The sequence below is a fragment of the Musa acuminata genome, chromosome BXJ2-5, assembly GCF_036884655.1.
Source record: "Musa acuminata AAA Group cultivar baxijiao chromosome BXJ2-5, Cavendish_Baxijiao_AAA, whole genome shotgun sequence".
In the NCBI taxonomy this organism is placed as follows: Eukaryota; Viridiplantae; Streptophyta; class Magnoliopsida; order Zingiberales; family Musaceae; genus Musa; species Musa acuminata.
The window spans coordinates 45671974-45685303 of NC_088342.1; the positions used below are offsets into that span (position 1 = coordinate 45671974).

Consider the following 13330-nt stretch of genomic DNA (forward strand, 5'->3'; position numbering starts at 1 on the left):
TATACCTAAAATATTTTATTATACCAAACCTTTTCATAACAATTATTCTCATTAGATAACAAAAGGAAAAACCATGGTAATTAACCACTCAAGGAAGGAAGGAAGGAAGGACATCTCCCACATGAATGCTGGTACCTTCTCCCAATCATCTTAAGCTGTGAGGGCACATATCCTGTGGATGCTACTAACGAAGAATATGCTAATAATATATAATTGGGCACATCGGCCTCCCAATTATGTTCACGTGCACAGCCTCAATATTCTCTCGAGTTGTATCGCACGGCCTTTTTATTTCTATCTCCTTATCTTAGCCTTCTTTGCCTGTGGTCGTTGTGACATATGATTCTCTTCGGATTTGTGCTGCAAATCGAAGAAAATTTATTTGATTGATTGTGATCAAAGCTCATAATGAAGTTGATTTATTAACGTCTAATGACACAACTTAACGGTTGTAATTAAGCATAATGAGTGGGCATTAGGAGTGTGCCACCTCCCTCAGTTTTCTAAACTAGCTTCTGAATCGAGTACCCGCCTCGGTTACCCATGTGATCATTGGAGGTTCTGCAGGTGGGTCCCTTTCTCAACTATTCACGTGGACCACTCGTCTTTTCCTCCACAAAACAACAAGTTACAGGCTCACTCCGCTCAACACCATCAACATCGATCTTCTTCTTCTTCTTCTTCTTCTTCCTCCTCCTCCTTCCCTGCAACCTCCTCTGTGCATGCATGCGCTTCCTTCCGCCTTACCAACCCCAAGCTGACCTCATCACGTAACGTAAACGCATAGCAATTTGCATAGAGACGTACGTACTACACAGCATTGCTTGCTCGCGTCCACGATGCCATCTCTGTTTCACAACCGCAGAGCTCTCCACGTACCTTTCTTCCCTTTGCCTTCCGCCTCTCCTCCTGCGGCTTCTCCGTTCCCAAAGTACCCCTTTTCCTCCGCTTCCTCTTCTTCGTCTTCTTCTTCTTCTTCCTCGACCTCGCAGCAGCAGCAGGGTTTCTTTCCGTCGTACCCCGCCCCGCCAAATACGACGCAGCCCACCTTCCCCGCCAACCTCTCCTCCCTCATCTTCCCCAGCTCCAGCTCAGCCCCTCCCCGCCACGCCCCCGCCTCCCAGCTCCTCCCCGCCATCCTCCTCCCCCTGCTCGCCCTCGCCGCACTCGCCGCCGCCGCCGCCTTCTTCATCCACCGCCGCCTCCGCCCCTCTCGCGGCGATGACGCTCGATCCGACTCCCTCCGCCTCTTTCCCCCGTGCTCCGCCGCCTCAGACCGCAAGCCTCCCGCGGCCCCCGACTTCCTCTACCTCGGCACCCTCGTCGACTCCCGTGGACACTACCATCGCCCCTCCTCCTCCTCTGCGGCTTCCGAACCGGCGCCCCGGTCGCCCCCCCTCCAGAAGGCTGGCTCGCCGGAGCTCCGTCCCCTCGCGCTGCTCTCTCGCCAGGTCCAGCAAGGGTGCGAGAATGCCGACGGCGGTGGGTCGCCGGCGGAGGAGTTTTACTCGCCCGACGGGCCTTCGAGCCCGGGGAACGCGTCTCCGCCGGCCGAGGCGGGGAAACGCGCGTCCGGGAGCTCGACGCTGAGCACGGGGTCGTACCCGTTGTCTAACTCAGTATCATCTCCTTCTCCGTCGTCGCCGACGATTCCGTCACCGCCCATCGGGTACAGCCCTGCGCATTCGAGCGGCAGATCGCTCAAGAGCAAATCCGGGAGGGACTTCGTCGTAGGAGGTGTTGGATTTCAAGATCCGCTGCAGCCACCACCGCCACCACCACCACCGCCTCCGCTGACTCCTTCACCGCCAAAGCGAAGACCCGCTTCACCTTCTCCACCTTTTTCACCTACGAAGAAGGAATCCGGTGAAAAAGTGGCAAATTTGGATTTCTCGGGCCCGAAGACGCCACCGTTGAGATTCGGGGGTTTCTCTCGCAACCCATTCGCTGTTAGTCCTCCACCGCCACAAAGGCAAGCTCCGGCACCACCACCACCTCCTCCGCCACCGCCACCGCCACCGCCATATGGATACTGGGAGAGTCGCATCAAGAAACCAGTGGATTTGCAGCCGTCGGATCTCGTGCTGCCCAAGCTGGGATCAGTGAAGGATCCCTCATCTTTGGAAGAATCGTCAAAGAATGTGGTGGGGAAGAGCGAGGAGACCCCTCGGCCAAAGTTGAAGCCTTTGCTCTGGGACAAGGTCCGGGCGAGCTCAGACCGAGCAATGGTGTGGGATCAGTTGAAATCGAGCTCATTCCAGTAAGATCTTGATCTTGATTTTCCATATTCAACACTGGATTGCTTCAAGAAAGGTTATTTTTTTGCCCCTTTTCCCCTCATTGTTTGGAGAACTGATGGATTGGCAGAGTGAACGAGGAGATGATCGAGACTCTGTTCATCAGCAATGCAACAAACACCGCACCGAAGGAGATGAATAGGCGGCAAGTACTTCCATCTCTGACTCAAGAGAATAGAGTCCTCGATCCAAAGAAGTCTCAGAACATTGCCATTCTGCTGCGGGCCTTGAATGTGACTAAGGAGGAAGTATGTGAAGCTCTGTTGGAAGGTGTGATATACTTCTGTTTTATCAAGTCTCTTAAACCTTCTAGCTAGTCTGGTTAATTCAAATCCGATTTTGCAAATTTCTTCTTAAATTGAATTATCATAGCAACTTCTATGATTTTTTTTGTTCCTTCATTGGTAACTGAAGCAAACCATTTAGACGTATAGAATGAAGACAGAGAGTCAACTGTACTGTGAGTTGATTATGCCTGCAGCATTCTTGGTAACACTCTAAATTAAAGACAATAAGTTGCTGATGCTGATTACTTGGTTGTCATTTGAAGTAGTTGCAGTATGTGGTAGGTGCCCCTCGGTGGCTCCATCTTGATCTGCCAATCAAAGATCTAAGGTTTCATGAATTGCTGCCTCGCTACTTGACAGATGTATTATACCAGACATAACACATACTTGTACTTCTGCCAGCATTTTTTCTTAGTTTGATCATCATGGCTGGTATTGGGCATGGTAAATTTCAATTTGGCATTAGGAGGCATACTTGTATCTTCAGAATGTTGGACAGACCATCACAATTAAGAGAGAATATCTGCTTTTTGTCCATCCTGTTCTTGCATAAACTTCTGAATTTTTCTGATAATGTTGCTTAAACAGTTGGTTCTATTGAGATGGAAGACAGTGTAGTAGTTACTGTATCTGGGACTGTATAATGTACACAGTTACGTATGAAGCTCTGTATAAATATCTAGCAACTAGTTTATCTGAATTTGGATTTTTCATGCTAGCATATTTGTTTGTGGATTCAGTTACTTGTTAGCAATTACATACTGGACTGACTGAATTGTCATGTGCTTGTTACTACTGTAATAGAAGTGAGACTTGTATGCTAACTTTTGCATTGCCGGTGATACATGTTATGAAATACTTCCAAGACTTTTGCCCAATAAATGCCTGGTTCAGCCATGTGATGGAATAGAGCAAAGCACACCTACAAGTAATTGCCTGTATGGTGAATGTTGAAACTAATGTTTCCATTGCACCTAATTGTTCAAGAGTGGAAGGTGGATAATAGAAAATATCAATTGGTCCTAATATATTTGTGATCTGAGTCCTGGCATAATAGGGTTCTTGGCTTCATATGGTGAAGGACCTGGATCAGTGCCAAGTCACAGCAACTTATCTATGCTATGAAAATATTTCAATCCAAGCATCCTAACTAGTAGTCTTGATAATCTGCCAGATAGCATCCCTACATCCTAAAGATTGTTCATAATCTAAAGAGACTGGCATATGGAACCCTCATGCATGTAATATATCAGTAGCAATGGGTTGATAGGTCATCTCTTTGCTTGTCAGTGTAAAATTAGGCATTGGCATGCATAGGAGAGAAACAGATATTTCAGAAGTCGAACAAGTTAAATGTACCAGCACAATACTTGGAAGTGGATTTTCATATTATTACACATTGCTGTAGATATCAAATACACTCTTCTCTAATGATTTAGCATTTTCAGTAATTTATTAATTATTATGGTTATCTGTTTCCTTGAATCCTATAAACAAGGCTCTAGCTCTTGCTGATGGTTCAAACTTGAAAATTTTGGTGGTAAGGAACAGCTGAAATGAGAATTGATCAGAAGGAAACATAGGCAACCTAATTATGGCAATTAAAATATATGTGCCTGTGATCGAAGTCACTAATGTGAAAACATCAGTTTATCCCGTTCTTTATAGTTATTGATGCATGTAATGCTTGTAATTAGCTGTCGGCAACACTAGGTGAAAGCATATGAACTGTAATACTTCATTATTGATCTACTCTTTCTCGGTTATCCAAAGAATTTACATTTGGAAGGTTAACTGTTTGCAAGCCTCTCCTCTTACCTTTACCTGTTCTCCCAGTTGTTGACATATTAAACTTCATAAAATATCATATCTAAGTCTTTAGCAGATTCCTTTTTTGTGGTTACCTTTCATTATCCATTATCCGTTTGAGAAGTTTGAAGTTGGCCATTTTTGAATGCAGGTAATGCAGATAGCTTGGGAAATGAATTGCTGGAGACCTTACTAAAGATGGCTCCTAGCAAAGAAGAAGAGCTCAAATTGAGAGAATACAAAGATGACTCACCAGTCAAGCTTGGTCCAGCAGAAAAGTTTCTCAGAGCAGTGCTTGAAATACCATTCGCATTTAAGAGGGTGGATGCCATGCTTTACATTGCCAATTTTGATTTGGAGATCAATTATCTTAAGAAGTCCTTTGAAACTCTTGAGGTAAATCTACTAATGCTTCTCGTAGTTTTTAATTTATTATTTTAAGTTCTTGGTGAAGGATGATGCATATTGATATATAAAATTGACTTAATGGATATTAAAAAATTCACCCTGCAAATCTTGCCATTGTTCATATGTGTTTATCTTCTACTGTATTTGTATTCCAAGCAGTGATTTAAAAAGGTGCTCGGGCGCTCGCCTAGGCGCTCGGGCGAGGCGAGGCGAGGCCCGAGCGCCTCGCTTCACTTCCAGGCGGTGCGCTTCAAAGAGGTGCCGCCTGGGCGCTGGGCGCTTCGGGTGAGTGCCTGGGTTAAACCAGGCGACCGAACCAGGATTTTAGGTATGGTTCGATCTCCGGTGGTTAGTTGGTTCAATCGGAACTAATTAAAACCGATATCAGCTGTCGCTGCCCAACCCTAACCCTGCTCGTTGTAGCTACCACTCCCGTTGCTCGCCGTGTCGCTGCTTGCTACCGCTGTCGCTGTCGTTATCGCCGCTCCCGCTAATTGCCGCTCTTGCTGTCGTCGCTCGCCGCTGCCGCTGTCGCTGCTCTCGCTGCCTCCTTATACTCCCGCTGCTGTTGCCTCCTTACACTCCTGCTGTCGCTGCCGCTTCCTCTTTTCTCAATCAGCACCCTTTTATACTCCTCTTCCTTTTTCTCCTTCTGTATACTGTTAACAGTATACTAATAATAGTATTTGTATTTATTGGATTAATAATATATTATTTTGATTTTAATACTATTAATTTTTTTTAATTTAATAGCATATTTTTATTTAAAATTTTAAATAATTATATTTATTAATTATATTATATATTTTTATATTTTAACGCCTCGCTTCACTCGGGTGAGCGCCTAGCGTCTTTTGGTGCCTAGCGCTTTTTAATTCACTGATTCCAAGTACGTAGCCCGAACACTCTATGCTATATTATGCTGAATAATGGTTGTTATACGTGTAATAAAGACCATTGTAATTAATTTGAGGTTTTTTATTATATAAAAATAACCCCAAAAAGGGGTCAGTGTAACCCATATCTTCTCTTACAGTTGTATAATAAAAATAAATACCTCCATAGAGTCTCACTATTCACCAAATAAAATATTTTTAAAATTTTGAATTAATTTCACTTGAAACAATTTTTAATTAGTGTTTTATTATTTAAATAGTGAATTTGTACAATAGTATCCCTTATTTCCTTTTGTATTCCACAGCAGTTTCCGATATGTTGAATACCAGAAATTTTTTGGCTAATTTATTTATTTTGTTCTCAATAGATGCTTGTGATTTAAAATTTATTGCAGAACTATTTTTGTACAATGGATTTAAATCTCTCTATTTTAAATATCTTTTATCTTCTGATTTTGGAAGCCACAGCCTTACAAATGCTTCTGCAGCATCTGTTGATTTGCCCTATATCATTTATGAGTTTCTGTGCTTAGTTTTTAAATTTATAGTATACAAGAACATGCAAGGAAACATACTACTGGATGTGACATCGGTTTGCAACTTTTGGGAGGCATAACCATTGAAGCATCTGTCAGTAAAAATAAGTCAGCATTGTGGGGTCAAGCTTTTTTAAGCCATTTAACATTGCAGGGTATAGGTACTTTACACAGCCATTTACTATTTAAACTAAACTTGCTCAAAAAATTTCATTTATATAAAAACTAATTGTTGGAACTGCTGGAAAAATGATTCCGTCTTTGGAAATATAATATGAGTTAGAAGATGGAAAATGCATAATGAATGGATAACTAGTATCCAAAAGTGATTTCATTGTTTGAGCTTTATTTTTGCAGAGTTGCCACAGAGGAATATAAACAATCTCTTCACTTACCAGAATGTTTCCTGGATTTGCTTTCTTTGGGTAGAATAAAGTGATGGATGATTTGTTACATTATACTTTATTAGTTAGATCCATCATCAGGGCGCTAGATGTTCCCATATGCTTTGATCTTGTTTTTTATTTCTGTCTTATGCCCTTTCTTCCAATATTGATGGGGCTGAAACAGCTCATATGCCAAATGTCTTATTGTACTTCAACCCTAAACCCTGTACTAGTTTCTTTATTATTTTATTATGCTTTGAAATTTTGCATCACGGTTTTCTGAAAATTGTAAGTATAAACATGAATTGGAAGATGAAGTAGTTTCTTTAGATAATGCTGTTTATTTTTCAAGTTTTGTGACTCTTTTAGTAACCAATTTCCAATCCTCCAGGCAGCCTGTGAAGAGCTGAGGAGCAGTAGGTTGTTTCTCAAGCTTCTAGAAGCTGTCCTGAAAACTGGGAATCGCATGAATGTTGGCACTAATCGTGGTGATGCGCACGCCTTCAAGCTCGACACACTTCTCAAACTAGTAGACATCAAAGGCACTGATGGCAAGACTACACTTCTTCACTTTGTTGTCCAGGAGATCATAAGAGCAGAAGGCTCTCGCCTTTCTGGCACCAAACATCTGACAGCCGAAAACCTAAATACTCTGCAAGACGACCTCGAGTGCAAGAAGCTCGGCCTCCAAGTTGTTGCTGGCCTGGGAGGCGAGCTTAGCAATGTGAAGAAAGCAGCTGCAATGGACTCTGATGTCCTCTGCAGCTATGTCTCAAAACTTTCTGGAGGAATTGGTAAGATAACTGAGGTTATAAGATTGAACGAACCGTTGCAGTCAAACGAGAGCTTTCAGAGGTTCAACGATGCCATGAATGGGTTCCTAAAGAAGGCGGAGACTGAGATCGTAAAACTGCAGGCTCAAGAAAGCTTGGCACTCTCCCTGGTCAGGGAATTAACCGAGTACTTCCATGGGGACTCAGCCAAAGAAGAAGCTCATCCTTTCAGAATTTTCATGGTAGTAAGAGACTTCCTGGCCATTCTTGATCAGGTATGCAAGGAGGTAGGAAGGGTAAACGATCATAGCTTCATTACCTCAACTAAACAGCAACCAGCACCTGTAAACCGAACCCTGCCGCCACTGTTCCCAAGATTACATGCACTGCGATCTGAAAGTTCCGACGAAGAAAGCTGACCAACATTGTCATAGATGATCTTTGTCAGTGCGTCGCCTGGTTATCAGCTGGTAAATGCGGCACGACATAGATTAGAAGCCAGGTTATTTATATATATTTTTTGTACCAGCAGAATCTTAATGCAACAGAATTTTGTGAATAATTATGGCTATATATATATATATATACATAAATCTAGATCATAGAAAGTGGTGGTGGGGAAGATGGCATTGTGTAGAAGGATCTTGTTTGTCATTGCATGATTGTTATCCAGAAACATTCATCTAGTTAGCAGCTCCAGTATTCTGATACATATTTGCATCATGTTGATGTGTAGCACACACAATGCCATGAGTTTAGGCTGCAGACAGTGTATCACCCACCTGTATTTATATCTCCAAGATGCTTTATTGTTAAGCCTGCTTCTTTTCTTATTTCTGTCCCTTGATAGATTTATATTGAATGATCTTGTTTGTAGATATTATTGAATGCAGCAGGTTGGATGGATGTGCATCAGAGTTTATGACAGAGAAAGAAATAAATGGTTAAAAATGCCTACCAGAATTGTTCCTCTGCAAACCCTCACTGACTGAACTCTTGCTGTTGGTTGCTCACCTTGCGTTTGCCCTACCGGAGGCCTCAAAGCACACTGAGATCCGACGATGGAGGTCATATAAAGGCGGAAGTCAAAAGCAGAACTATGTCGATGCGACATGATCTAAATCTCTGAGCCTAAGTTTCGATCGGTCAACGAGATCAAGCTCCATCTAGAAGTTCACCCTCCGAACAAGGTGTGTGTTGTGTTGCTGCAAGCTAATCCAATTTCGATTCTGCAAGTGCAACCACGCTGTTGAGCTGAACTCGTCCTGCTTTGTGGAATGCATTTATGATCTTTACTTTGCCATTGTACGATAATAGGGCCATAGGAATCCTTCATGATGGATGGATGGATGTTTTTGGATGCCAAGATTTTGCCAGTTCTTGGGGATTATGGCCTGCAAACTATTCGTTTTCATCATCGTCTCTCTCTCTCTCTCTCTCTCGCTGTGCCTTCGGGGTCATCAGCTAGCCCAGGAGACAGGAAGCATATATTTAAGGAGCATGATTCGGGGGTGTGATGGACAGCTTCATCTTGTTCCTTCCTCTTCCCCAAACTCCAAGAAACAGGAATGGTCAAAACAAGTGCTCATGGTCTTGGCGCTGTCCCATTAATGCCTTCGATCCCCCATCATTCATTACTCGTCCCCTTTGAACTGCACACACTTTTACTGTGAAGAACGAGCACAAGCTTTGACTGCTTTTGTTTTGCCTGCTCATGTGACACATTATTCTCTTTGCAGCCATCAGAGCTCAATCCTCCTCTCATTCTTCCTCCCTCCCTCAGGCCTTTTTGCACACACCTCTCTCTCTCTCTCATTCTTCCTCTCTCCCTGATAGAAGAAGACAAGTAAATTGCAGAGCAGGCGAAGGACGTGCTCTCAGTGCTAATCTTTACGCGCAGTTGGTGCAGCTGCGGCCACCGTTCCCCATACACGTGGGTAGACAATTCGGTGCCCGTGCAACGCTGCTCTTTGATCGGACGCATCGTGCGGAGGACCTTTCTTTGACTTCCACTGCTCCATGGAAGCTCAAGTCAAAAGCCGATGGCCTTCTCATGTAGGATGGAGTCGTCATATGTCCATAGGTAGAAAGCTACTGATGGATGCTCACAGCCATGAACGAGCTTGGAGTTCCGGTCGTTCCATAAATACGTCTCTCATCGAGTTTCGGGGATCACTTCTCTTCTCAAGTGTACGACTCATACGATCATCATGATTCCAAGAGTTTGAACTGTTCACGAGTTATGCTAAGCTAAACTATTGAATCTGTGCAATTCATGTATGAGAAAAAGCTCGCAAACAAGAAGCATAAATGATGACATGATCTTGCATTTATGGAGAACTAATTTAACCGGTAAGATACACGATCTCTACAGAGTAATGCCGAAGCAGAAGCAGAAGCAGAAGCAGAGAGGAAAGAAGAAGAGAGAGAGAGAGAGAGAGAGAGAGAGAGGGAGGAGGAAGAGGAGACGTGAGCGGATGTGGATCGCATTTAAGGACCGGGCATCATTGCTGAGGCACGTCATCATTATCATGACCGCGCCTTCCAAAGCTTATAGAACTCCAAGAGATATTATATGCATATATGAAAAGTAGGGATCGGTGATGGGTACAAATGGTGTAACGCATTTAACACACAATCTCTCTCTCTCTCTCTCTCTCTCTGCAGAACGGCATTCTGGGGAGGGATTTATGACACCTTTCATTGATGACTCGACCCCTTTCTCGCACAGTGACTTCTGTCTTTACTGATACGTCCCCTGCTATCCTCTGCAAACTGCTGTCTGCCTCCCCCCAACCTTAGGACCAATCTCTCTCTCTCGAGAGAGAAAGCAGTGTGTAATAGGCTTTCCCTTTTTATTTCTTCATCTCGAGCTGACTCTTCATTTTAGCTCGACGGGATTCCAAGAACACAGGGTTTCAGATCGACAAGAACATGATGTTTGTGTTTGAAGGAACGATCTTATGGGGATTCAGTCCTCAAATTCAATAGCTTCTGTTTGACTATGTCACGAGTCAACTCTCAAAAGCTGGCTGGGAAAACGAAAGTAATTTATGATCATTTGCATGCACGAAAAGAAAGCAAGTATAAGTCACTACTACAAGGATCGGATCATGATAGAGAAAGTAGCATTGCCACATAGCAAGAACAAGTAAACACATATCGTCCGACTTTGGATAACATAAAGCCAGAGGTAGAAGATGAAGACATCCTTCCTTTGTTTGTAGTTTTGATTGTGTAACATGGCAGGACTGTCACAGGGACACACTTCTCAGTTCTTTTCCTGCAATCAATCACGCTCCAAATGTTCAACCTGCAACTCGAAATTGTAGGAATACGATTAGAGAATGCACAGAAGGAAGCATAGAGGCATCGATACAGACAACAGTCAGTCACTGAAGAGGTATTTATGTGCAAATGCAATTCTTAATGGAGCCTTCGAAGTGCATTAGTATCATACAATATTCTTTGGCAGTGGACATTAAGTTTGTATGATTCATTCAATACACTACCTAATAAATTCTATGTCAAAAAAGAGATAATTATCCATTGTAATATGTCTAGTAATATCTTGTTATCTATTTTTTCAAGTTCTCTAATCAGCAGTAGTGCGAATAGGGAAGAAGCAAAGAGAGAGAGAGAGAGAGAGGGGGGGGGGGGGGGGTGGAACCTGCCAATGTTTTCTAGAGAGGCCCAATGCCCGGCCGCTCGTCGCCGCCGGCAGCACTCGGCTTCGAGAAATGCCCACTAAACAGCCCAATTGCTGCCGCGGAGGTGGCGTTCACCGCCGCCGCCAGGCCTGCATCATAAGCACCGTTGGCACCCAACCTCGCGGCCAGATCTGCGTCATGATTCCTCAGCATCATCTGGAGGTTGTGGTTTGGATCCCTCGCGGCGGCTGGGAAGAACTGATCCCGTCCGAACCCGAGGCAGGTTATGCCGGTGTGGTTGAGGTTGATGAACCCGTGGCCGGTGGCGGAAGTCACCGGGATGGTCTCGCCAAAACTGGCGCTGGAAGTTCCTGCAGCGGCGGTGGCGGCGGCTGCGGCTGCGGCTGACCGGTACTTGGAGAGCTCGGACTTGGCGCAGGAAAGGTCCATCTGGAGCTGCCGCAGCTGGTGCTGGAGGATGGAGATGACGCCGACGCATCCGTAGACGGGGTCGCGGAGGCGCATGTCGGCCTCGTAGGCGAGGGAGTTGACGGCGTCCTCGCGCTGGTAGGGGTGCAGCTCGTTGAGGAGCTTCGTGACGTTGCTGGCGCCGAAGACGCGGTGCACGTGCACGAACTTCTGCGGCTGGTCCGGCGGGAAGTAAGGGGCGAAGACGCAGTCGGGTTGGCACTTGCGGCGGAGGAACTTGCAGGCGGCGCACGGTGAGCTCGTGGATGAAGGCGAAGCGGAAGACGCGGCCGATGAGACCGGCAGCTGGGCCGATGACGACGCCATTGACAGACTTCTCCTTGTCTATGAGAGAGAGAGAGAGAGATGAGATGAGATGGTTGCGATCATAAGTAGAAAGATTTTATGGAAAGAAGACATTCGAATACACATTATATATACAAAAAACAATTAGAGATTCCGATTTTGATTTGCTCAAACAAATCAAAAGATAGAGGAAACAGATCTTCCAATCAATCAACTCTACGACTAAAAGAACATCGCACGGAAATCTCAGAAAAGAAATGGAAATCTATGTCCGACCAAAAAGGCAGAACCTTTTTGCTGAATCCAATCACTCTTTTCTTTCCTTAGCCGAAAAGGACATATCTTTTCGATCGAGAGTAGTCGAGCCAACACTTTGTACCCTACTACACTCTCTTTCTGAGGCATTCTTCCAATTGAGTCTTTGGCTTCTGATGTGTTCTACAAGAAAGCCGTGTGCCAGAGGACAAGGAGAAGAAGAGAAGGGCGACGGCGCAGTTGAAAACATATACTATATATTATGTATGTATGTATGTATGTATGTATGTATGTATGTATCTACCTTTCAGTTCCTGCCAATCTGGTCCGGTCCTCAGCTCTAGGCTGCGCCTTCGTTTTGCCTCCTCTCGACGTAGGACGAACTCCAACGGCAGCGGAGGAGAAGGATGCGCAGAAACGAGTTGGATGAGCAGATCAAAATCTGAGAGAGCGAGAGAGAGGCAGCGAATTTATAGAGAGTTGGTGTGATTACAGTGGGATATGATAGAGAGAGAGAGAGGTGAGTGCTGTGTGATGTCTGGTATTAAGGAAAGAAGGGATTTGATGGGATTGAGAGATGGTAAGAAAGAATGAGCATGTCTTGATTTGACGTTTACGTTACTCGACTCCATAATCTCTCTCTCTCTCTCTCTCTCTCTCTCTCTCTCTCTCTTGGTTTCACTTAGCAGGCATGTAGAGAGAGCAACAGCGACACCTCGACGGGAATTACGTCGAGCAGGTTGTACGACGAGGCCGCCATTAATTCTGCCATCTGTTCGTCCATGGGCGCTCTTCATGTGAAACTGGAAATACTTGTGCTATGGCCTTACAATCCAATTGCTTGTGATGTAGGCCCGAGCGAGAGCATAAATCCTTCGGTTTAACGCTCCTTCCATGGATGAAATCCTTCTCATGTGTACTTTGGTGCAGTCATTGAAGATGGAGATCCATCTCTAATTGCTTGCACATCCAATCTTTTCCATTTTATGGAAAGCACAAGGAAGCAATTTATTCTTTTAAAATTGATTCTTAATTGGATGATTAGTAAAAGCATAGGCAATTCAGAATTGGTTAATATCAACTACAAAACTAGTGTCGTGGTGTATCCATCCAACGTCGTCGTTGCGAAGCTCAAGCCGACGATACAATTCGAGATCGAAAGCTAAACGAAGAGTTTTGAAAATAGAACTACTCAAGTCTTCGTTAGCTATCATGAATGATGTGGTAGTTCTAATGAATAGAATCTTACATGTTAAGTC

General features: G+C 44.3%; 2 protein-coding genes across 3 annotated transcripts; one reads left to right on the plus strand and one right to left on the minus strand.

Annotated features, from left to right (window-relative positions):
* Positions 1-664: 664 nt before the first annotated feature.
* Positions 665-8225, plus strand: LOC103986397 (formin-like protein 1). The gene is made up of 4 exons (XM_009404407.3): positions 665-2260; positions 2368-2567; positions 4545-4789; positions 7011-8225. Exons 1-4 carry the CDS (start codon positions 840-842, stop codon positions 7809-7811), a joined length of 2667 nt encoding a protein of 888 aa, XP_009402682.2. The 5' UTR covers positions 665-839; the 3' UTR covers positions 7812-8225.
* Positions 8226-10444: 2219 nt separating this feature from the next.
* On the minus strand, positions 10445-12504 carry LOC103986527 (protein ASYMMETRIC LEAVES 2-like). 2 transcript variants are annotated; one of them, XM_009404544.3, is made up of 3 exons: positions 12376-12504; positions 11063-11855; positions 10445-10705 (listed from the first exon to the last, which is right to left on the minus strand). In XM_009404544.3, exon 2 carries the CDS (start codon positions 11835-11837, stop codon positions 11076-11078), a length of 762 nt encoding a protein of 253 aa, XP_009402819.2. In that variant the 5' UTR covers positions 11838-11855; positions 12376-12504; the 3' UTR covers positions 10445-10705; positions 11063-11075. The 2 variants fall into 2 exon arrangements, with proteins under 2 accessions (XP_009402819.2, XP_018681727.2); XM_018826182.2 differs by lacking the exon at positions 12376-12504 and adding an exon at positions 12107-12253.
* Between the last annotated feature and the right edge of the window lie 826 nt (positions 12505-13330).

Coding starts and splice junctions, on each gene's coding strand:
- LOC103986397 (XM_009404407.3), top strand. CDS start 840: ATGCCATCTCTGTTTCACAACCGCAGAGCTCTCCACGTACCTTTCTTC. Junction 2,261..2,367: donor TTGAAATCGAGCTCATTCCA/GTAAGATCTTGA, acceptor ATGGATTGGCAG/AGTGAACGAGGAGATGATCG. Junction 2,568..4,544: donor ATGTGAAGCTCTGTTGGAAG/GTGTGATATACT, acceptor TTTTGAATGCAG/GTAATGCAGATAGCTTGGGA.
- LOC103986527 (XM_009404544.3), bottom strand. CDS start 11,837: ATGGCGTCGTCATCGGCCCAGCTGCCGGTCTCATCGGCCGCGTCTTCC.